Source organism: Nerophis ophidion, linkage group LG07 (genome assembly GCF_033978795.1).
Source record: "Nerophis ophidion isolate RoL-2023_Sa linkage group LG07, RoL_Noph_v1.0, whole genome shotgun sequence".
Classification (NCBI taxonomy): Eukaryota; Metazoa; Chordata; class Actinopteri; order Syngnathiformes; family Syngnathidae; genus Nerophis; species Nerophis ophidion.
In genome coordinates, this window is record NC_084617.1 from 25,292,251 (window position 1) to 25,318,244 (window position 25,994).

The window sequence follows — 25,994 nt, forward strand, 5'->3', positions numbered from 1 at the left end:
GTTATTTTTCAACAAGTTTTTACTTATTTTTATGTCTTTTTTTCCAAATAGTTCAAGAAAGACCACTACAAATGAGCAATATTTTGCACTGTTATACAATTTAATAAATCAGAAACTGATGACATAGTGCTGTATTTTACTTCTTTATCTCTTTTTTTCAACCAAAAATGCTTTGCTCTGATTAGGGGGTACTTGAATTAAAAAAAAATGTTCACAGGGGGTATCTAGATTCCTAAAGTAGCCTTAAGCTTGACGCTCCTCTACTATCACATTCACTCCGCTTGCTGCGGCAACAACAAAACAAAACTCCAGACGTTCTTCTTTGTTTTTATGGTGTACTTGTGATATTAATAATTCAAAACATAAAACAGTCACGATGTGGGAACAAATGAATGACAAAATAAAGAGAGTTTGTTGCAGTACTAGTTAGAAAAAGTATGAATGAGAATAAGTATGAGTGAGGTCAAAAAACTGTGTGGCTCGATTCCACCGCACCTGACAGCAATTACCCATGACACCTTGCGTCCAAAAAACCCCCTTCCCACACAGATCCTTCCGCCATATATGCACTTAAAACAGTTACGTCATCAAATCATTTTGACAAATGTAATATTTACGATTAAAGTGAGATTTATATAATTACTCTAAGCATTCAATATATACATTTTCTTATCATGCAAATAAAGTAAATAGTCCCCTTTTGGCTGAATAAACATAAAGCACCTTCCATAAAATGTAAATGAACTTAAACAGTATTTAGGCTCCTACAGGGTACATCACTGAAAAAAAGGTTGAGAACCACTGCTTTAAACTATCTTATTTTTATTTATTGAAGCGGAAGTCTTACCGGAAGTAAAGGAAATAGTTTGAATAATGTTGTAGGCACAATACCAATGTGAGCAATTTGCAAAATGCGCTACCGCAATTTGCAAATTTGTATAATGCGCAATCTTTTTGCAAATTGCTTCCAGCTATATATTTGTATAATGTGTGGTGCACATTTTGCAAATCAATGGGCGCAAATCTATGTTTTTGGTGTCAAAATAATTCATTAAATACTTATGTAAATCTATTCATTTGTAGTCGGGACAATATATCTGAGTATTGCCCTCAAATAAGTCCAACCCTAACCCTAACCCTAACCACTATACAGTGTACATCCACGACTAAACTACTGACTAAACTACTACCACAACTTGGTTTACTTTTTATAAAATATAAATAATGTAGGGTTACTGACTAAACCATCCACAAAATCTCGTCTTAAATCTCGTTTTGCGATTTGCAAATTGCTTGCGCACAATGGAAATGACGTATAATTTGCAAAGTGAGCGAGACAATTACAACAATTACCAAAATAAATCAGTGTTTGTGAATAAAGTTGACATGATCAAGATATACTTTCTGAGTTTGAATGCTTTAAATCAGGGGTAGGGAACCTATGGCTCTAGAGCTAGATGTGGCTCTTTTGATGACTGCATCTGGCTCTCAGATAAAACTTAGCTGACATTGCTTAACACGATAATTATGAATAATTTCGCTGGTAATCACAGTGCTAAAAATAACGTGCAAAATATAAAACATTCTCATGCATTTAAATCCATCCATCCGTTTTCTACCGCACCTGTTCAAGAAGTCGCATTAATGGCAAGAAGTATTTTATGTCACGATGGGGGGGTCGCAGCTTGCTGCAGGGTCGTTCCCCCAGGAAGGCAGACGGACAACTCGGGACATGGCATTTAGGTAAAAACATGATTTAACTTAAACTAAAAAAAGATACAAACAAAAATCGCTCACAGTGGAGGCACAACTTGGGCTAAGGAACAAAGCTAACGCATAAACAGACTATGAACATAAATCAAACAAAACTTACTTGGCATGGAATGAAGCACGAAACTATGGCTAGGCATAAAACAAGTCAGCACAGAGCAGGAAAAGATCACATTGACGCCAGGGCGACTGACTGGCAAAGGCGAGCTTAAATACTGCCTCTGAATAGTGCTGGGGAAGCAGGTGAGCTGGCATTTTGTCCACCAGAGACAGGTGGACAAAATGAGTAACCAAGGAAACCAGACAAGGGAGTGGAAAAAAAACAGGAACTTAAAGAGTCCAAAGGACAAACAGCACATGGCCAAACAAAAACATGATCAACAGACATGACATTTTATTTATCATTGGTTAGCTTCAGAATAACAATGTTATTAATCAATCAATCAATCAATGTTCATTTATATAGCCCTAAATCACTAGTGTCTCAAAGGGCTGCACAAACCACAACACAAACCACTACGACATCCTCGGTAGAGCCCACATAAGGGCAAGGAAAACTCACACCTAGTGGGACGTCGGTGACAATGAGGACTATGAGAACCTTGGAGAGGACCACATATATGGGCAACCCCCCCGCACCCCCCTCTAGGGGTTTAAAAAGAATAAAAGACTTATTATACCCTAAAGATGTTGGTCTTACTTAAAAATGCACACATTTAGTTGTATTCAGTGTTAAAAAATATGATATGGCTCTCACTGAAATACATTTTGAAATATTTGGCTTTCATGGCTTTCTCACCCAAAAGGTTCCCGACCCCTGCTTTAAATGATCTTATTTGGAAAAACTAAACGTAATTTTTGGTTTTCATTTTTTGAAGTGGAAGTCTTACTAGAAGTAGAAGAAAAAGTTTGAATAGCAAAAATGAATCAGTGTTTGTGAATAAAGTTGACATAATCAAGACATAATTTATAAGTGTGAATGTTTTAAATGATCTTATTTTGAATAACCAAACGTAGTTTTCGGTTTAAATTTTTTGAAGTGGAAGTCTTACCAGAAGTAGAGGAAATAGTTTGAATAACAAAAATAAATCAGTGTTTGTGAATAAAGTTGACATAATTAAGACATAATTGGTGTACTTTGACTATCAAAAATATATCAGTGTTTGTGAATAAAGTTGACATGATCAATACATAATTCAGAAGTATGAATGCTTTAAATTATCTTATTTTGAAAAACTAAACGTAGTTTTTGTTTTTTTATTTTTTGAAGTGGAAGTCCTTCCAGATGTAGAGAAAATAGTTTTCCGGCTTGCACTGGAGTCCCGCCCCATCTGTCTGTGCCATCTTGAACAAAAACTGTGGCTGAATCAAGGCCAAATGAAAAATTGGCCTTATGTTTGAAATAAATGGCTTCACGGTGGCAGAGGGGTTCGTGCAGGGCTGTCAAACTCATTTTAGATCGGGGGCCACATGGAGAGAAATCTACTCCCAAGTGGGCCGGACTAGTAAAATCCCTGCACGAGAACTTAAAACTAAAGACACCTTCAGATTGTTTTCTGTGTTCAAAAATACAAGAAGCACATTCTGAAAATGTACAAATCATAATGTTGTTGTTCTTTTACACTTACGTGTCGCGGTTAATAGTATTTATCTTTATTTGTCATTATTTGTATTTTCTGAATGAATGATGTGATAATGTTCATCAGTCAACTCAATGGTGTTCATTTTCAATCTATCAAGATAAAAAAATATCAAAATCAATTTACAGTATGCCATGTATGTAGTTGGATAATTTTCCTCGATTGATGTACTAATATCATGTGGTTTATTTTGTTATTTATTATGTTATTTATTTGTTTATTATTAGGGGACGGTGTGGCACAGTGGGAGAGTAGCCGTGCGTAACCCGAGCGTCCCTGGTTCAAATCCCCACCTAGTACCAACCTCGTCACGTCCGTTGTGTCCTGAGCAAGACACTTCACCCTTGCTCCTGATGAGTGCTGGTTAGCGCCTTGCATGGCAGCTCCCTTCATCAGTGTGCGAATGGGTAAATGTGGAAGTAGTGTCAAAGCGCTTTGAGTACCTTGAAGGTAGAAAAGCGCTATACAAGTACAACTCATTTATCATTTATCATTTGTACATATGTACCATCATCCAGAGATACAAAGAATTGCTATTGCAACACCCAGTAGACACATGTAGAAGAGCGGTTTCGTTCATTAAAAATGTTTAGGTTAATTTGTATACTTAGCAAACTCATCCCGCGGGCCGAATAAAACCTGTTCACGGGCCGTACGTTTGACACCCCTGGGTTAGTGCGTCTGCCTCACAATACGAAGGTCCTGCAGTCCTGGGTTCAATCCCAGGCTGGGGTTCTTTCTGTGTGGAGTTCGCATGTTCTCCCCGTGAATGCGTGGGTTCCCTCCGGGTACTCCGGCTTCCTCCCACTTCCAAATACATGCACCTGGGGATAGGTTGATTGGCAACACCTAATTGGCCCTAGTGTGTGAATGTGAGTGTGAATGTTGTCTGTCTATCTGTGTTGGCGATGAGGTGGCGACTTGTCCAGGGTGTACACCGCCTTCCGGCCGATTGTAGCTGAGGTAGACGCCAGCGCCCCCCGCGACCCCAAAAGGGAATAAGCGGTATGAAATGGATGGATGGAATGCTTTAAATTATCTTATTTTGAAAACCTAAACGTAGTTTTCGTTTTTTTTATTTTTTGAAGTGGAAGTCCTACCGGATGTAGAGAAAATAGTTTTCCGGCTTGCACTGGAGTCCCGCCCCATCTGTCTGTGCCATCTTGAACAAAAACGGTGGCTGAATCAAGGCCAAGAAAAAATTAGGCTTATGTTTGAAATAAAGTTGCAAAGGATAATTATCCGATCATCGATGGGACATTAGACCCAGAGCTGGAGCATCGTGGCCAAACACCAGCCACACCCCGCACAGGCGCTAACGTTGCAAGCTAGCAGGGCTAAAGCTAGCAGTCTATCGGATGTTAGCAGCGGAGAGGAGAGCGGAGCTAACGGGCGAGTCAAGAGCGACCGGCGGGCCTTTTCTGAAGCACAGCCCGGTCAATTTCATTGGAGGAATTGTGGTGAAGATGAGCAAATGCCGTGTTGATTTTCTGCTGCAATGAGGACACTCGCTCGTTAGCCGGACTGCTAGCGCTGGTTTTTCGTTCCAGAGCGGAACCACAATAAGCCGCGGTAAGTAAAGATACTTTTTGCCAGTTAGCGTCTAAATGTTTTCTAAAGATAATTGTATGATTACATCAGGATGTTGTTGGCACGACAGTCCGCACTTCGCGAAGGTAGAGTGGAATAAGACAAGCTATATCCATGAGTTTTGCAACAATCATCTATTTATATTCGCTCTTGTCCTATATTGTTATTGTTCTCACGTTCTGTTTCAATGGAAGGAAACCAATGACATGATCCAGACAAATTGGTCATTTTGGACGTCATCGGCATACTTTGAGAAAAAAATTGCTCCAATTCCCTCCCCCCCGCCTAAAACCAAATCCCCAGACCAAGCAGTCAGAGAATTGACAGACATGTTTCGTATATGAAAGTTAAAAATAATTCACAGCTGTCAGGCTACTAGTAGTGTGTGGAGTTGTCAGCTTCCATTATCCAAATGTGTTCCTGAGTCATGTGATGCTCATTCGGCATCACTGACTAACCACATGTCATGCAACACTGAATGGCTAAGAACAAACGAATAGTGTCTCTTTGTTTCCATTTTGATTTCTCTGTTTTAGAGCAGAGATGTCCAAACTTTTTCCACTGAAGGCTGCACACTGAAAAATAAAAAGGTTGCGTGGGCCATTTTTATATTTTTTTAATTATCAAAACCATTATGGCTTCACAGTGGCAGAGGGGTCAGTGTGTCTGCCTCACAATACGAAGGTCCTGAGTAGTCCTGGGTTCAATGCCGGGCTCAGAATCTTTCTGTGTGGAGTTTGCATGTTCTCCCCGTGAATGGGGGGGGGGGGGGGTTCACTCCGGGTACTCCGGCTTCCTCCCACTTCAAAATACATACACCTTTGGATAGGTTGTTTGGCAACACTAAATTGGCCCTAGTGTGTGAATGTAAGTGTGTGAATGTTGTCTGTCTATCTGTGTTGGCCCTGCGGGGCGACTTGTCCAGGGTGTACGCCGCCTTCCGCCCGATTGTAGCTGAGATAGGCACCAGCACCCCCCGCGGCCCCAAAGGGAATAAGCGGTAGAAAATGGATGGATGGAATATGGCTCCCCTCAAATTTGGCGAATGTCCAAGTACCAGTACAATGGAAAAGCAAGTTAACTCTATATTATAACAATTATCATATACACTCGTAGTCAAACGTTTACATACACTTGTAAAGAACCTAATGTCATGGCTGTCTTGAGTTTCCAATAATTTGTACAACTCTTATTACTTGTTGGTCACAAAAATATATCATGAACATGAATTTTTTATGGGTCTACTGAAAATGTGACAAAATCTGCTGGGTCAAAAGTATATATACAGCAATGTTCATTTTTGGTTACATGTCCCTTGGCAAGTTTCACTTCAAAAAGGTGCTTTGAGTTGCCATCCACAAGCTTCTGGTTGAATTTTTGACCACCCTTCTTGACAAAATTGGTGCAGTTCTGCTAAATTTGTTGGTTTTCAGACATGGACTTGTTTCTTCAGCATTGTTTACATATTTAACTCAGGACTTTGGGAAGGCCATTCTAAAACCTTAATTCTAGCCCAATTTAGCCATTCCTTTACCACTTTTGACAAGTTCTCACATGCCATTGTCCTGTTGGAACACCCAACTGCGCCCAAGACCTAACCTCCGGGCTGATGATTTTAGGTTGTCCTGAAGAATTTGGAGGTAATCCTCCTTTTTCATTGTCCCATTTACTCTCTGTAAAGCACCAGTTCCATTGGCAGCAAAACAGGCCCAGAGCATAATGTTACCACCACTATGCTTGACGGAAAGGATGGTGGTCCTGGGCTTAAAGGCCTAGCCTTTTTTCTCTAAATATACTGCTTGGTATTGTAGCCACACAGCTCAATTTTTGTTTCATCTGACCATATAACTTATCTTATCGTATCTCATCTCATCTCATCTTATCTCATCTCATCTTATCTTTGTCCATGTGATGTCAGATGAAACAAAAATTGAGCTGTTTGGCCACAATACCCAGCAACATGTAACCAAATATTAACATTGCTGTATGTATACTTTTGACCCAGCATTTTTGGTCACATTTTCATTAGACCCACAATAAATTCATAAAAGAACCACGCTTCATGAAAGTTTTTTGTGACCGACAAGTATGTGTTCCAATCACTCTGTCACAAACAAATAAGAGTTATAAAAATTATTGGAAACTCAGGACAGCCATGAAATTATGTTCTTTACAAGTGTATGTAAATTTTTGACCACAACTGTGTATATGATTTATGACACCAAAAGACTTACAAAGTTTGCAAGATATGATCAAAATAGTATAAATCTCAGGGAAATTCCCACACCATTTTGAGAGTTAATAAGCAAGCCAGTCACGTGATCCATTAGGTCAAGGGGCAAACCACAGATCCCTTCCCCAGTTAATCAAGCAGAATTTCTGAGAGCCGACAACGATCATCATACTTGCCAACCTTCCCGGGAGTCTCCCTTTTCCCGGAGACTCACGAAATTCAGCATCTCTCCTGAAAACCTCCCGGGACAAATTTTCTCCCCACAATTCCCGAAATTCAGGTGGAGTTGGAGGCCACGCCCCCTCCAGCTCCATGAGAACCTGACTCAGCAATGTTGTGACCCTCTTAAACAGGACAATACTGCCATTTACTGTACATGAATAGAATAGAATGTAAATATATTCTACATACTGTATATTCTATATTTAAGTGCAGTCAAGGAACATGCATTAGGGAGTCTGTTCTGAAGCCCACAGTAAAGAGATGTAGCTTCATCACGTCGCCTGGTTATTGACTCCAACCCAATATATTACACCAGTGGTTCTCAAATGGGGGTGCGCGTACCCCTGGGGGTACTTGAAGGCATGCCAAGGGGTACGTGAGATTTTTCAAAAATATTCTAAAAATAGCAACATTTCAAAAATCCTTTCTAAGTATGTTTATTGAATAATACTTCAACAAAATATGAATGTAAGTTCATAAACTGTGGAAATAAATTCAACAATGCAATATTTAGTGTTGACAGCTATATTTTTGGTGGACATGTTCCATAAATATTGATGTTAAAGATTTATTTTTGTGTGAAGAAATGTTTAGAATGAAGTTCATGAATCCAAATGGATCTCTATTACAATCCCCAAAGAGGGCACTTTAAGTTGAAATCTTTATTTATAATTGAATCACTTGTTTATTTTTCAACAAGTTTTTAGTTATTTTTATATCTTTTTCCAAATAGTTCAAGAAAGACCACTACAAATGAGCAATATTTTGCACTGTCATACAATTTAATAAATCAAAAACTGATGACATAGTGCTGTATTTTACTTCTTTATCTCTTTTTTTCAACCAAAAATCCCTGTGTCCTTGCACTTTCTCTAATGCAACCATTGGTTATACGCAGTATGCCTCCCGTACACTGAAGAACCACTTATTTCCTTTTAGCTCGGTTAACTTGTTTATTTTCCGGTTGACTGATATAACGTCACAATAGGCGTCTGTGGCTTCTACCACGTTAACAGCCTAGCTCTGTTGTGATGTCCTCTGTGATATTGACACAGATTACAAATATTACGTCTCTAATGGCTATGTTGATGTTAAGTAGCAGAAATCATCAAGAAATTATATTGGATTGCGCTGCACACATGACGCTACTACCAAGAATGTATCGGGGCGGATGAAGGTCGGATGCACTGAAAGACCGGCGGAAAAGTTTTTTCGAAGAAATATTTGGACGAAAATCATGGAAACAAAACTTTTGAATGTCTCAGAGTTAATTCAAAAGGCTCTGAGGTTTGATGGAAGGAGATTAAAATCCGGAGTTCCCCGACTGATATCCAGAGGAAGGTTGCTATTCTTCTGGACTACCTTGCCAGTTGAATGGAAAGGGAATCATTTGGCTTGCACAAATGCTGTGTGAAGAGGTTTGTGTACGCTTTATTATTTGCCTTTAATATACCTGCTTCATAGGGCTGGACGAAAAAGTATATCTCGATATATTTTTGCTTTTCCGGGGAAAGTATGCATATAAAGATATTAATTGTTGAGCGAGATTCACTGAAATGACAACTGTACTGGGCTTCACGGTGGCAGAGGGGTTAGTGAGTCTGCCTCACAATACGAAGGTCCTGCAGTCCTGGGTTCAAATCCAGGCTCGGGATCTTTATGTGTGGAGTTTGCATGTTCTCCCCGTGAATGCGTGGGTTCCCTCCGGGTACTCCGGCTTCCTCCCACTTCCAAAGACATGCACCTGGGGATAGGTTGATTGGCAACACTAAATTGGCCCTAGTGTGTGAATGTGAGTGTGAATGTTGTCTGTCTATCTGTGTTGGCCCTGTGATGAGGTGGCGACTTGTCCAGGGTGTACCCCGCCTTCCGCCCGATTGTAGCTGAGATAGGCGCCAGCGCCCCCCGCGACCCCAAAAGGGAATAAGCGGTAGAAAATGGATGGATGGATGGACAACTGTACTGTAAACAGTCAGTGGCACTTTTCTTAACCAGTTAGTCAAGAAGGGTATTAACAGCACAGAAAAGAAACGGTTTAAGTAGCACAGAATTACATAACATAAATGAAATAGAAAATATTCTTTCTACGTAAAATATAAAAACATAGATGTAGATTAAATAATATCGTTGTGCAAATATTACATTTTTGGCAGCATTTCTCATGCAAAATATGAACAGTTTAAATTTGGGCTTAAATGATAAACAACTCAAATTGATTCCAGACACATACATTTGTCCAAATCTGGTCAAGTAGACGCATTGTGGGTTTCCTGGACGTCGTCTACGCCGCAAAAAAAAATCTAAATAACATCTTCCACTAGTTTTTTAATATATAAATCACTCTGCTCTCCTATGACTCATCGTCATTTGGGATGTCTGTTGTGATTTCCTTTCCTGGTTTGATGACCTGCCCTATCTTGCCTGTGATTGTCCTAATCTCAACCAATCGTGCCTCATCATAGTAAAAAAAACACCAATCATGGATGTTCTAATACTGCAAGCATGTCTTGGAAAGAGGAAGGGGAGGGGTTTGGTAGCCCATGAGAGGGAGCGAGGAGAGGGGGAGAACAATGAACACAACAAATAAGCGGCGTTTGGTCATTTTAACATGAAATCAGTTATATTTATATCCATCCATCAATCCATCCATTTTCTACCGCTTATTCCCTTTGCCGTCACCTTTTTTTTTCTTTTTTTTTCTAGTGCTTCACTCTAACTTTTCTCATCCACAAATCTTTCATTCTCGCTCAAATTAATGGGGAAATCATCGCTTTCTCGGTCCAAATCTCTCTAGCTGCTGGTAGCTATGTTTATGAATAATGTGAGAATGTGAGGAGCCCTACAACCCGTGACATCGTCTGCAACTTCCGGTACAGGCAAGGCTTTTTTATTAGCAACCAAAAGTTGCGAACTTTATCGTCGATGTTCTCTACTAAATCCTTTCAGCAAAAATATGGCAATATCGCGAAATTATTAAGTGTGACACATAGAATGGACCTGCTATCCCCGTTTAAATAAGAAAATCTAATTTCAGTAGGCCTTTAATTCATATCTTCTTTAAAAATATATGGATATATCTTACAAACTCAATATATTGCCCAGATCTACTGCTTTATTATCTTTCATCTCATTCGTATTTCGTTCAGGAGCCCGATTGACGCCGGCATTTTACATTTCCTTTGCTACCTTCTTAAATACATCTCCGTTTCTATTTTTTTACCATCAATGCACTTCAAAATATCTTATTCTTTTAATTTGTGAAGCAAATAAACCGGCTTCTCTTCTTCTTCTTCTCTTTTTTTTAATTTTTAATTTTAATTTTTTTATTTTATTTTATTTTAATGTTCTATTTATTTCTCCCATTCCCCCCTGCTTGTTTACCTGTACCTCACCTTTTTCGTAAGGGGCGCTGGAAGCCAGCAGACCCGTCAGCGATCCTCTTCTGTCTCCCTGTTAATGTTTGTCTGATCTTGAATGGGATTGTGCTGAAAATTTTAATTTTCCTGAAGGAATAAATAAAGTACTATCTAATCTAATCTAATAAAAATTGTTGCTACGTTTTTCTTTAATGATATCTGCTTCCGGGTTGTTTCCCGCGCCTGGAGACGGGAGCATGGGAGATACTAAGGGTCCTCTCCTTCCGCATTCCCACTCCCCCACCCTGCTCAAGAGATCTGGTTTCCAATCGCATAGTCCAGGTGTGTTAGTCCGACTTCTCAAAAAACGAACACGATCGGATTAAGGTGTTTCCATGCGCTGTAGGAGGCTTATTTAGAGCCCAACTATTTGAGAAGTCGGACTAATTTAGTGCACGGATACGTACTGATTGCTTGTGCGGAGTGTATTGTTATGTGATGCTTCACAGGCGCTGACTTTTCCTAGCAGCTGCATGCGTCCGCTTCCTCGCACTGTGTCGAGCTGCATCAGGCCGCTGAAGGCCACAAAATGTATAAATGGAAATTGGTTGACCGCATTTTGAAAGAATGTTGGGTGGGGGGTGATGCGCTGGTTGACGTAGGCCCAAAGGCTCTCTTTATGCATTGACTGAATCACTAAGACCCGCTGATGCTGTCTGCACGCTTCTCACACACACACACACACACACACACACACACGCACGCACGCACGCACGCACGCACACAAGTACATCTGCTTCACATCCGCCTTCTTACACACACTTTTCTTTTCACACTGCAGTGAGAAAAGAATGGATGATGATGAGAGCAGGATGAAAAAGGTGGGACATAATCCTGTTAGAGCAGATTGTCCGGAAACTGGAGGGTTTTGGTTCGAACCCGGGTCCATCCAGTCCAGTGTCTTCTGTCGGAGAGGCACATATTGGCAACCATATTTTGTTCAGTCTACCTTGGACAGCTGTATCTTACCAGCATTAACATGCGATTGTGGACTGAATTAATGATTAGAATTGATCTACTATTAAACACGTAAAGTTGCGAAAATTAATGTAATTTGAGTGAAATTGTGTCTGTGAAGAGAAGGAATGTTTGTTTGATAGGGCTGCAAATTAATCCATTAATTCAATTAGTAAACCATTTCTATTTATATTCTGCTGCTTCAATTAATTGTTTTAATGTGTAACCAAAAAAAAAAAGCCAAAATCTGGACTGCTTGGAGTGCCCAGAACTTTAATAGGCAGACATAGGGCACACTTTAAAAAGGTGGTGTGTGTTTGTGTGCGTGCACACGGAGCTGTGTGGAGAGTTGTTTTTTTCTTACATTTTTATTAATGCACACAAAGGCCTGGGCGATAAAATTATACATAATATCAGGATAGACACGTAATCGATAAAAGAAGTGCGATAAAACATTCAATATATGTATATTTGTTTCTTTGTTAGAAACAAAAAGTTGCAAAGCAAGGTTGGTTGTATGAACAAAGGCACTCGGTCTCTGAAAACCGACCAACGCAGGAAGTGATCACTGATCAGTGGGAGTGACACGCTAACAACCAATCAGGTAAAAGTATTTACTACCAAGTTTGGTTGTGCAATCTTCTTGTCTGGCGGTTGATTCTTTGCATGGAGTTAGAAGAGAAAGTCAAAATGAAGAAATTGTGGATAGAAGAGGGAAAGTCACCTGGGCAGTATGGGACGTTTTGGATTTTTTCAAAGGGATCGTAGTCAGACCTATGTGGTCTGGAAATAATGCAAGGCGCTTGTCCCCACCAAGACCGGTAGTACCACACCACCTCAGCCATGTTTACCCTTTAGAGCACAGTTGTAACTTTCTCACACTAAATATGCAGAAAATAGTTCTTTTCAGGTTTCCCTATGTTTACATTTTCACACTTTGCACTATTTTCTGAGACATTTATTACATATTCCTACTTTTTGCACCTACATATTAAGAGCTTATTGTTAAGTTTTCAATGTGATTTTACAATGTTGTTTACATTTTTTGAGTGTTTTGAGTGTTATGCACACATGTTAAATGTACAACTTTAATGCTGATCGTGTGCATTCACCAGAAAAAAAAGAATGTAAATTATGACATTAAGGACGGTGTGGCTCGGATGGTAAAGCGTCTGTGCCAGCAACTTGAGAGTTCCAGGTTAGATCCCTGCTTCCGCCGCTAGTCCCGTCCGTCTGTTGTGTCCTTGGGTAATATACTTCACCCTTGCTCCTGTTGGGTCGTGATTAGGGGTTTGCATGGCAGCTTCTGCCATCAGTGTGTGAATGTGTGTGTGTGAATGTGGAAATAGTGTCAAAGCACTTTCATTACCTTAAAAGTAGAGAATATAACATATATAATCCATTTACCACTGTGCACATGGTTGGAGTCTGTAATGAATGGATGAAGTTGACAAGCTAAATAGTCATAAAGTGTCATAGTTGCTCACTGCAAATACTTCCCCTACTGTTTGTGCTGAGAATTACATGAATGATCTTTGAAGGATCAAGCCAGCATTAGAAGGAATGGTGCAGTATTTTGACACTTTTCAAAAAATATAGGGCATGATTGCTAACACCAAAATTGGCCCTAGTGTGTGAATGTGAGTGTGAATGTTGTCTGTCTATCTGTATTGGCCCTGCGATGAGGTGGAGACTTGTCCAGGGTGTACCCCGCCTTCCACCTGATTGTAGCTGAGATAGGCTCCAGCGACCCCGTGACCCCAAAGGGAATAAGCAGTAGAAAATGGATGGATGGATGGAGGGCATTATTAGCTTTATTTTAACATAAAATCCTATGATGCATTAAATATATGTTTATTAGTTAACAGTGAACATACTAGATAGACTGTAGACTACAAAATTGGAATCCTCGATCTTGGAACTTATTCCGAACAATAACACAAACTGCAAAGAAAGGGTGTGATATAATAATAACAAGACAATGTGTGTCCTAAATATTTAAAATGTACTTCCATCCCATCCATCCATTTTCTACCGCTTGTGCATTTTGGTGTCGCGGCGGGGGCTGGCGCCTAGTTAAATTAAATTGATGTGTTGTTTTAATGAATACTTAAACCTACTACGATGGTATGGTGGTACTCGGAGAGCCAAGTGTTTTCTTAGATAAAAACTTTGAGAACCTGTAATCCTTCACTGCTAACGATACTTTTTAGAAACATAGTTTATTTGCTACCATGAAAGCCAGGATGAGTAAATTGAAAGCTGCTTCTGTGGATGGATATTAGCCGTTGCAGCTTCTGTTCAAATTGCAGCTGGTGTTCTGGAAAGACATGCACTCTCACCCACACCGCTTGCATGTGTGTAACAAAGAATATGGAAAGGTAATTGTTAAGGGTGTAACGGTACAAAAAAAATTTGGTTCGGTACGTACCTTGGTTTAGAGGTCACGGTTCGGTTCATTTTTGGTACAGGAAGAAAACAACAAAATATAATTTTTTGGGTTATTAATTTACCAAATTTGTAAACAATGGCTTTATCCTTTTAACATTGGGAACACTATAATAATTCTGGCCACGTTAATCCACATTAAACTGCCTCAAGTTGTTGCTTGGATTAAATAAAATGACAAAACTTTTCTTCTACATATAAAAAGTTTAACATTAAACAGTTTCAAATCAACTCACCATGCTTAATTTATTACAGCATTTGGGAAGCCTGTAGTTGATTTTTATTATGTAAATGTTATATTTGTATCAACATGTGATAACAGGGACCCTGCCATTCAAAACTAGGCTACTACATTACTAATGATTAATGTAACTATAGCTGAAAAAATAGTACAATAGCAATAGGAGAGACTATTCATCCCTGAATTCTATGGAGTTCATGTAGGTTTTATAATGAACTTACATTATTATATCAAGTAACTATGACTCTTCATTTAACATGTCCTTTTTTGCTGCTTCAACACCGCTCAAGCAACACACACACACACACACACACACACACACACACACACACACACACACACCGCAAAATGAGCTAAAGTTACGCTAAAAGCTAATTAGCATTCCCCTTGAGCCAGGACTGCGAGATAGCTGAGCTGCAGTTTGTTTCTAGAAGGTCAACGGGCTCATAGTGATGTTAGTAGTAGTTGACTGGGAAGTGTTTATTATCATTTGGGGAGAGTACGCAGCCTTATGCTCACCTGCTAAAGACCTACCTGCTCGACGCTGAAGCACAGACTACATGCGCTCTGAATACGCACTGCTGATTGGCTGTTACCGCTATGGTTGTAACCAATCAGAGGGTTGTGTGGGTGGGACAATGCTGGGTGCTGTGTAGGAGACAGAGGCAGAAAGCAGAGCAGCTTGTAAAGGCTTCAGCTTCAGCGGCTACTTCATATAGTCGTGTGAAAACTTGTTTGGTACACCTCTGCACCAAACTGTTCAATACAAATACACGTACCGTTTATACCCCTAGTAATTGTGCTGCCCTGAGTGTGCATTACTTCAATCAATCCATTAAGGTGCATTTATATATCCCTTAATCACAGTCCCTCAAAGAGCTTCACAAACTTACGACGACATCCTCCGATCTAAACCCACATCCGTGCAAGGAAAAACACAAAAGAGCCTAGTTGGGGAAAACGAGGAAACATTGAGACAGGATCACAGATGTAGGGACCACCCTTACAGGGTAATCGGCTGCCATGGATGTCGAGTGGGTATAATGATTGAATTGTTACGTTAATATTGTTAGATTATTGAATTGTTAGATTAATAGGTCATGTGGGAGTCCAGTCCATCATCACAGGGGATCTTCTTCAGGGCTCAGCCAGGTCAGCCCACAAATGTGCAAGGAAGAGTGGTCCACCTTGGGGTACAACTTTTTGAAGAAATATTTCACAATCTACAGCCTTGTGAGCACCACCACATGTCAATATCAGCTGTCTCCATTCATTCATTCATCCATCCATCCATCCATTTTCTACCGCTTGGCCCTTTTGGGGTCACGAGGGTGCTGGTCCGTTTAGAAAAGGCACAACTCTTTAATGGTCTAAGAAAAACTGTCAAATGATTACGTGATAATTGCAATTATTCTCTCTCATGATGAGTATTGTAGCATCACACCTGTCTTTAGTCCCCCCCACACGTCAGGCGTTGCAATGGTGGGTTAACGTGACAACACGACTCGCCACCCATGATGAAGTACGCTTTGTGAGAAGCAACTGCCATTTTGTTGCTCCCACGCTGTTCTTCATGCTCCTCTACCTCTCCAGTCTTCCTCCTCCATCACTTCCACATCCCACTTCTGTGGGAGAGGATCCAGCTGGAGGATGCATGATACATTGGAGTGTTAAAGCACATCAGTAACATGATGATGATGCAATATTACTATTCTTATATCCTGGTTGTGAGCTCTTATGTTGCACTATTTATTCATGCTGCGTGAATGTCGCCCCTCCAGGCCCTGGCCATGCCCTCGAGCGCACGGGCGGGCAATCTTAAGGACCCGGACGTGGCGGACCTTTTCTGCAGAGATGACCCAGAGAAGCTGTTTGCTGACCTCAGAGAGATCGGCCATGGCAGCTTTGGAGCTGTCTACTTTGTGAGTACTTTTTTCAACTGTTGTGTACTTTGCAACACCAAACCAAGTACAAAACCTTTCTGCCAGCTCATTTCTGTGTTGAAACAGAAGCTGTGTGTCCAATGGAATACTCTTAAAGAGAGTTTGCGGCTTCTGGCGTCATTAGCACTAGAGATCGACCAAATATCGGCGTCAATATTTGGCATTTTTTAAAACAACAACAACAGAACTACATTAGATGATACAATATGTACACATATGGTACCAGTATTTAGTATGTAAAGGGGAACTGCAATTATCGTTCACAATCATTATGAGAGACGAGGACAAAGGTTTAGGGTTTTTTTGTATCCTAATTTGTAATAATCGTCTCGCTCTAGGTGGCTAGCAATGCAGCTAATTGGATCAATCCATTCTGCCTCTAAATCACTTTAAAAATGCTTTCAAAAACCGCCAACAATACTTAATTTACATTCCCTAACCTTTATAATAACCAAGCTGTAGCGACATTGTTGTGATAACAGTAAATACTGAGATAGGCTGCAGCACCCCTCGCTACCCCGTAAGGGACAAGCGGTAGAAAAATGGATGGATGGATGGATGGACCCCGATACTCATTTTCTTGTGTAGTAACACATTGTTTTGCGACGTCATGCTTATGCTGTAAGCTAGCTCCTGCATCAGCAGCTGAATGGCTTTTGAATTTGCTATGCACAACACCATGCAAGTCACAAGTCTGCATTGACTGAAAAACATGATCACATTACAGTACCTGTAAAGAGTTGGCCCACATTTCATGTTTTGTTTGTACACAGCTTGATCGACAGCTTATGTACTGTAGTTGTACCAACAAGTTTGTTGTGCTGCATGTATCATGATCGATGATATAGTGACTCACTTGATGCACAGTTTTCCGCTTGGTCCAGCTGGCCAGGGAAGTTTTTTCTTCCAGTTCATTTTGGGTAAGCAGTCCATAGGTTGTCCCCAAGTTCCACATTCACACTATCAAGTCACATTGACCTCACTCGCTCGGCTTCCGTATGCTTCAATGTTTCACCCTCTCTTTTTGCTCGCTTCTATTATAAGTAGTTATTCCTCCGTATATTCAACTTTAAAAAAAAAATGAAGATGTGAATCCTCATTTTTCAAAAAAAGTCATCTTCTGTTACCAAGCCTGCCATGATTAGAACACAAAGGTGTTTGTTTTCGGAAGTAGGAACATATATTTGTTGCCGGGGGTCGGAAATGCGTTTCTATGGGAATGGAAATAAATGCGCTGAGGAAATAAGTTCCGGTGTTGCTTAAAGTGATCAAAATACTGTAAATATTGAACATAGTACATATAGTTATGAACGTGTCAGTTACTGCATTATACAGTTTATATGCTTGCAGTGTGTATATACAGTGTGTATATAAAACCTTGAGGGTTTTGAAGTTATTTTAGAGGACTTTCGAGGGTACAATGGTGAATTCTATGAGCCGCATTTTGCTAGCGTTTTGCATCTTTAGAATCCAAAAAAAAAAAAGACAAGTCTGTTCTTGTCTCTCATAATGATTGTGAGCAAAATTCCCCAAAAGTGCATTTAGCGTTTAAAAAAAATAATTTGTGAAGTTGATGGTAATAAGCACTGCATAAGCACCAGCCCTTTGCCCTGCATGAGAAAGGTTCCCTTTTTCCTTTCTTTTTTAAATTGCAGCACTCATGCAGCCATACCACGCACACAAAGTACAAGGGGAATTATTCCATTAAGGGACTGTACAGCTGGGTATTTGGCCACATAGTGTTGCATGTTGACATGAACCTCCATCCATCCATTTTCTACCGCTTATTCCTGAACCTGAAGTGTGTTAATAATATATCAAGTCTTAAACCCGTATGTTCTTATTACAGGCCAGAGACGTGTGCAACAATGAAGTGGTGGCCATCAAGAAGATGTCGTACAGCGGCAAGCAGACAAACGAGGTGAGCGTGCGGTGGACACGGCCGTGTGCATGCGGCTATACACAGCATAAGAATGCTGACCGAGGGTTGTTGCTCTTGTGTGCAGAAATGGCAGGACATCATCAAGGAGGTGAAATTCCTGCAGAAACTTCGCCATCCAAACACTATTGAGTATCGTGGATGTTACCTGAAGGAGCACACAGCATGGGTATGTCCAATTAGTGTGTGAAACCTTTGTGTATTTTGAGACATTTGTCTTGTTCTTTGCAGCTGGTGATGGAGTACTGCTTAGGCTCCGCCTCCGATCTCCTGGAAGGTCAGAAAAGCAGAAAAGATGGTCATAATGTTTTCTTGGGTGTCTTTTTTGACCTCCTTGTCGTTTGCAGTTCACAAAAAGCCCCTGCAGGAAGTTGAGATTGCTGCTATTACCCACGGTGCACTGCAGGGACTGGCGTACCTTCACTCTCACAACATGATCCACAGGTATCGTCCAAGCTCTTCTCTGCATCGTCATGCTTCTGTGTTATCATGATCTTGCCCACAGAGACGTGAAAGCAGGCAACATCCTGCTGACGGAGCCTGGCCAAGTTAAACTGGGCGACTTTGGCTCCGCCTCCATCGTGGCCCCGGCCAATTCCTTCGTGGGTACACCCTACTGGTGAGTGGCACATTGTGCAGCAACATGGAGCGCACCAGTAAAGAAACATTAGTGTCAATAGGGATGTGGCAATAAGCGGTGTTAATGATCACCACTGAAATATTACCACTTTAAATTCAAATAATTCGTATCGGCTATCACAAATATTGAATCATTGTTCAAATTAATCCTTACACCCATACTATATGTACATCGTAGTGTCTTCAAAGCGCGCTTTTTATCAACAAAATAGCAACTTTTGTCGAGGCTATAACCAATTATTCATGTTTACATTGTTTCTTTTGGGGAACTCTGCTTCAGTACACAAACTTTTTGGGTCGCAAACCATACTCAAGAATCAATTAAGTTTGTAAAACGAGGTTCCATTGTATTCACATTGAACATAAAGACTGTGTTGCTTTAGAGTAAAGTGTTCTAAAATAAACTCCACGGCGTCGCGTTGAAACTGACGGACGTCCAAACAACAGAAAGCAAACTCACGTGATGTGAAATAAACCGATCACCAAATTTGCATTTATTAAAAAAACATTCTTAATGGTTACACATTAAAATAGAAGATACACATATTTGAACACATAAATAATCATGTGGCTTTTATGAAGCCAGAACAATATTTGATGTTTCTTTCCTCTGCCAAGAAAATATATTGTGTGTCTATTTATTTTAGTTATTGAAAGAACAACTTGGTCAAAAGATTTTGGTGTGCGCCTCAGTACATTATGAGCACATTCAATATTAACCGTGATAATTTTGGTCACGATAATGTCATTTGAAGATTTTATTTATTGTTTTGGCTGTGTATATTTGATGGTCCTCTAGCAATTCCTTCACAAAAATAGAACTTATTTTATTGCTTTTGATACTAATTTTATATTCAAGTGCAAAATTTCGCTTACACAGCATTTTTTTTTTTTATTATTTGTTTGTTTTATTTGTTATCATTATTGGTATTTAAAACTTTGCATTCCAATTACAATTTTAAAATATGCAAAAAATACAAATGTTTTGCATTTTAAAGTTTATACGCACATTAATATTATGTATTAACATTAGTGGTTAATTTGGTCACAAAATAATGTTAAAAAATATTGTATATTGGTAATACTTTGTAGGTCAATATATCCTTGAGCAAAATGTGATATTGGGCCAGGCCTAGTATTTCCCCATTAAGACAAAACATACCCCAATCTAAATGTATATAAATATATTACTGTCAAGATATTCAGTTTGAAAATTGTAACGACAAGCTGTGCACTCTTAGCACACAGTAATCATTGTATACTCTGAGCAATATGAGACAAAGGTGTTTTTATACGGTGCCTTCAAGGACCGCTGAACAGAACGCCCGCCATAATTAATGAACAATAATATCAATAAGAGATTTAATTTGTTATGCATTTTTAATTTAAATAAATCTTAAAGTGCTACAGTCCAAAGCAATTTTTAAAACAATAAAAGCTTATCCATTAATGCATATAAAACTATGTCAGTGAAGCATCAGAAACACAAAATATGCAAAATAGTGGCTTTTCTAACAGTGTGTCTAAAAAAATAATATATAACTTGGTTAAAAGATTTCAGTGCATGTATTAGTACTTTTTGAGCACATTCAACTATACTACGATAATGATAACTGTGATAATTTTACTCACAATAACCATGATAAGAAATGTTCATATCAATACATCCCTAGTGCCAAATAATACATACGGATGAGAAAATGTGACAGAAGCTAACTTCTGACACCTCTCATTGAATCTGAAGATGCTGCATATGTTGCCCTACCTGTGCTGTGCTTGTGCAGGATGGCTCCAGAGGTGATCCTGGCTATGGACGAGGGTCAGTACGATGGAAAAGTGGACGTGTGGTCACTGGGAATCACCTGCATAGAGCTGGGTAAGAGATGCACTCGCTCTTTTGTCAAGCACTATTGTGTACTTGAAGAAATATGTCGTTGAAACAATAACGTGTCAGCAGTAATAAGCAGAGATATCAATATGGACACATGCAAACTCATTAAGATGAGTTCAAGAAACTTTTCCTCATTTATCAGATTTCACTTGTTTTTGTTGACTTAGACACATATTCGTTGAGTTATTGTGCCAGTATTCATCAAAAGAGTTGATCTTATTTCGAATCATATGTTGAGTGGTTGAATGGAGATGTAGCAGATGAAAGGAAAAGTCTAACATGTGTACGCAATATCTGAAGAGCATGGAAACAAGCATTTCACTCTGGTGTACTCTGCACATGACGAATAAACTTGAACTTGAATGTATTGTGGTCACAGCGGAGAGGAAGCCGCCCCTGTTCAACATGAACGCTATGAGTGCCTTATACCACATCGCTCAGAACGAAAGCCCCGTCCTGCAGTCCAATCACTGGTGAGACAGCATGACCCCGTATTGACCCTCCTCATTGCTAACCAACTCATTCTGCAACTCACTAAGGTCCGACACCTTCCGCAACTTTGTGGACTCGTGTCTACAGAAGATCCCGCAGGACCGGCCCACCTCTGACGTGTTGCTCAATGTGAGAACTGGAACACTTTGATTGTTTAGTTTGCATAGATTTAATGTGGAATCCTGATGAATTCACCTGTTTACAAGAATCTAATATATATTGAGTAGGCATATCACCATATGAAAATGTCATATCACGGTTATTGTCAGCAAAATTATCACAGGTATAATTTTTTTCATGGTATTCCTAAACAAACGCTGAAATATTTTAACCAAGATTTATTAAATAAATAATTATAATAAATTGACACAATTTTTTCAATTATTATTTTTTTGTACAATATATATTTTTTTATTGATAAAGGCAACATTTTCACTTTGCTTCACGTCCCGCGATTTTACAAACTGTTGGAGAAAGCTTCATCTTTGTTCAAAAAGTTGTAAAAGAAAACCAATACAACAGAACTGGAACACTCCCAACTCGACTGTGACATTATTCCAAGCTCCTACTTTATCAGAATCAGAATAATGTTTATTGCCATTGTTTGGGAACGGGTTCACAAACTAGGAATTTTTCTTGGTGCAATCGTGCAACATAAAACACATATGAGACAGAATAGGTAATACAATGAGCTGCAACTGAGCTATCAGATCTTGTTATTGTTCATGTGCCTGATGGCGGAGGGGGAAAACTGTTCAGGTGGCGGGAGGTGTGGGTCTGGATGGACTGTAGTCTTCTGTCTGAGGGGAGAGGGGAGAATAGTTTGTGTCCAGGGTGAGAAGGATTTATAGAAGGCTCATTCTGCTTTAAGAGAGCACAACTTGTAGGTTCAATGTGCACAATTGTACAGACAGTAATTTGTTTATATAAGTTGAGATTGGGTTATGTCCTTTCTTAATGGAGGAAGACATTAATGTCTATGGTTTTCATGTTAGGATTTAAAGAAGAACTGCATTTTTGGGGAATTTTTTCTTATAATTAACAATCCCTATGTAAGACAATAACACATACTTTGTTAGTTTTTTTTATGCTTTCCAACATGTAAAATACGGCAAGTATGAGGTTGCTATCAATGCAGCCAATGGGAGGAATCTATTGTGCCCATAAAGCCCTCTTAAAAACATTCACATCTTGTGAAATGAATATTAACCAAGTATTAGCCATATTGATAGAATAAGCGCTAACGCAGAGGATCTATTTTTAGCGGCGCCGTAATCACATAGAGCCAACTTGAGTTGGTGAAAGTTACTTCTAAATTATAAATCATGCCTCTCACCTGGATAATATAAGATTGTGGCCATAAACAGAGAAGTTAGTCAACTTTGACATCCAACTTAGACCCGGAAATGGCAAGAAAGACACAAAAAGACTTGAGGAACCTTTTTTTTAAGCTGCCTGAAGATTATGATTAATTATTCATATTAACGGGAAGTTATAAACATCCCACCAGTCGGCATTTCAGTGGGAGCAGAGATTGTACAGTAAAATATTGTGTTATTATGTTCATAGATCATGTTTAGTACTTAGCAATACTACTACATGATGCTTAGTGTTTCACTAAAACTGGATCTGTTTCACATGAAACTTAAAAAATGTGTAGATCATTCTCCTTATAATCTGGATCAAAAATATACGTTTCTGATCATCATTTGTCCCAAAGTAGTTTTTGCTGTCTCTCATTAAGTCTCCTATGGTTAGTAGTGGTGTCGTTGTTAAAGGGAAAAACGACTGTTGCTTTGCGTCTGTGAAATTAAAACGTTCATGTTATTATGAATGTTACTACATTACGTATATACTTAAAAGGTGGATATAAACCCTTAAAGGAGGTATTTGAATTTTTTTTACAGTGCTTTATAGGCGGAACAGAGCGACTCCTATTGGCTACCCTGATTGTGCTTATTTATGAGTTAGAATGCATAAAAAATGTAAAACGTGTTGTCTTACATAAGGGTTGTGAATGAAAGACACAAATCCAAAAAAAACGCAATTCCCCTTCGAGCTCGTGATCTAGCCCTAGTGAGTCGGTGAGTTTATCAGAATGCAGTTATCAGTCATGTCTTTTTCCATCACGTTAATTTAAAGTGGTAATACTAACCGTCAGAAGTTTTACAGCGGCACAATTTATGTCTATTGGAGCAGCTTATGTTTCGAGTCACTATTTTTGTCAGCTCCACTTGGGTGTTAGTCGAGCTGGTCTTGGGTGAAGAGGATGCAGAACATTACTTGAACTCCATTTCTCCTCCTCTGCTGCGTCTTCAGCATCGCTTCCTGTGTCGCGAGCGCCCATTGACTGCAGTTATGGACCTGATCGCTCGCACCAAGGATGCTGTACGAGAGCTGGACAACCTGCAGTACCGCAAGATGAAGAAGATTCTCTTCCAGGAGACCCAGCAGAATGGCCCTGTGTCTGAGGGAGGAGAGGACGAGGAGGTGATTTGGGAGAGAGAAGGCGAAGGCGGAAAGAGCTGAGTGATGTACTCTGTGTGTGTGTGTGTGTGTGTGTGTGTGTGTGTGTGTGTGTGTGTGTGTGTGTGTGTGTGTGTGTGTGTGTGTGTGTGTGTGTGTGTGTGTGTGTGTGTGTGTATGTGTGTGTGCGTGTGTGTGTGCGTGTGTTAGGAGGCGGAGCAGTACTTGTTGAGGACAGGTACAGTCAACAGCATGGAGAGCTCCCAGTCCGTACCCAGCATGTCTATCTCAGCCAGCTCCCAGAGTAGCTCCGTCAACAGCCTGGCCGACGCCTCAGACGACAGCAGCGGCGAGATGGCCATGATGCAGGAGGGCGAACACACGGTCACGTCCAACAGCTCCATCATCCACCGGCCCACGGTAAACACCAAGTCTTCTCATGTTGCTGGGAAACTTTTAAATGAATCCTGTCACTAATCAGGCTCAGGACAACATCTACGATGACCCTTACCAGCCAGAGCTCGAGCAGCCACAGGCGCCCTCTGCGGGTCGCCACCGAGCCTACTATCGCAAGCGTGACCACTTTGCCACCATCAGGACAGCCTCTTTGGTAGGTCTGAGTGCGAAGTGCACGTCTCGCCCACGCTCGTGACTCCAACTTGTCCCAAACCGTTTTGCAGGTGACCCGGCAGATTCAGGAACACGAGCAGGGCTCTGCGCTCAGGGAGCAAATGTCTGGATACAAGCGCATGAGGCGACAGCACCAGAAGCAGCTGATGGGCCTGGAAAACAAGCTGAAGGCGGAGATGGATGAGCATCAACTCAAGTTGGACAAGGAGCTGGAGAACCAGAGGAACAGCTTCTCCTCTGAAACCGACAAGTTGGTCAAGAAGCACCAGGCCATCTTGGAGAAAGAGGTAAGGAATATTTACACCAGTGCCCCCACTGTGTCTTCATCATCACACTTTCTTACTGGTAGCACAGCTAAAAGAGTGGGGGCTTGACATAGTGGGAGAATGGTCACTTGCAGAATGAGGAAAAAAACATGTCCTCTATTGTTGTGTATGCGTGTGTGTGTGTGTGTGTGTGTGTGTGTGTGTGTTTGTTTGTTTATTTCTCCTCCATTGTTGTTGGCAACACCATGACATCACAGATGGGGATGATCCTGCCTGCAGACACACACACACACACACACACACACACACACACACACACACACACACACACAAAAGTGATGTGCAATACCACTGATTTTCTTTCCGATCCAATGCCGAGTAAAATTCAGACTGGTATCAGCAATACCAATCCGATACTTTGTGCAAATATACCTTATGTGTCTTGTAAAATTTGAAAAGTAGTGCACTGTTGATGCTCTTAGGGAACCCTCATTAAATTATATAAAATTACAGGGTGAAACAAATGATAGCGTTATTCTTCACTGAATGTGTTGTCTAATTCACATTCAATGCTGTGTGTAGTGTCTCTAAATAGTATACAATAAAAAAAATACATACACTTGCTGTTTTATAATATTGACTGCATAGCAATGTAACAATATCAAAATATCACAGTATTATAACCACGGTAGGATATTATTGTGGTATGTGTCAAAAAAAAGACTTAAAAATGCCATAGTGTGTCAAATGAAGTGGCAGGAATGTTTAGGATAAACACTCTTACTATTTCGCACCCCCACTATCCACAGTTATTGTGGTACGATGAAACGCATCGCACCACGTCCCCCCGTGGGGCCGGCTTCACTATTTGAGAAGGACTGTTATTTAACACAAACATAATGTTCAAGTGTTCTAATCATATTTTTTTAAGTATAAAGAATTGTGCGGAAATATCCACTCATTCTAACAAATATATATGACAATGTAACCTTTGATCATGTAAATACCTTTAAAAATTGATATTTAGCTTTGCTGGCTTCAAAACTATTTTCTGCTTGATGGTTCATCAAGTACAGTAGCTTCTCATTTTTGCCGTGGTGTGCAGAATCCGCGCTCCAACTGAATGCTTTCCCTTAGTTTGTTTTTAGTCTGTTCAATACATAAGCGGCAGACAAAAACAACACTCACTAAGTTTTAGTTTCATATTGTCA

General features: G+C 40.0%; 1 protein-coding gene across 2 annotated transcripts in view; it reads left to right on the top strand.

Moving 5' to 3' along the window:
• The first annotated feature begins 4,521 nt into the window (after positions 1-4,521).
• taok2a (TAO kinase 2a) overlaps positions 4,522-25,994 on the top strand; it is a 34,428-nt gene continuing 12,955 nt past the window's right edge. For both annotated transcript variants that reach the window (XM_061905750.1, XM_061905751.1), the window contains exons 1-14: positions 4,522-4,982; positions 16,299-16,439; positions 18,310-18,381; positions 18,467-18,568; positions 18,631-18,676; positions 18,747-18,843; positions 18,905-19,018; positions 20,823-20,914; positions 21,309-21,402; positions 21,469-21,550; positions 23,741-23,911; positions 24,098-24,307; positions 24,369-24,497; positions 24,568-24,804. In XM_061905750.1, coding sequence (XP_061761734.1) covers positions 16,308-16,439; positions 18,310-18,381; positions 18,467-18,568; positions 18,631-18,676; positions 18,747-18,843; positions 18,905-19,018; positions 20,823-20,914; positions 21,309-21,402; positions 21,469-21,550; positions 23,741-23,911; positions 24,098-24,307; positions 24,369-24,497; positions 24,568-24,804 — 1,578 coding nt within the window. In that variant the 5' untranslated portion in view covers positions 4,522-4,982; positions 16,299-16,307. The remainder of the gene's footprint in view (positions 4,983-16,298; positions 16,440-18,309; positions 18,382-18,466; positions 18,569-18,630; positions 18,677-18,746; positions 18,844-18,904; positions 19,019-20,822; positions 20,915-21,308; positions 21,403-21,468; positions 21,551-23,740; positions 23,912-24,097; positions 24,308-24,368; positions 24,498-24,567; positions 24,805-25,994) is intronic.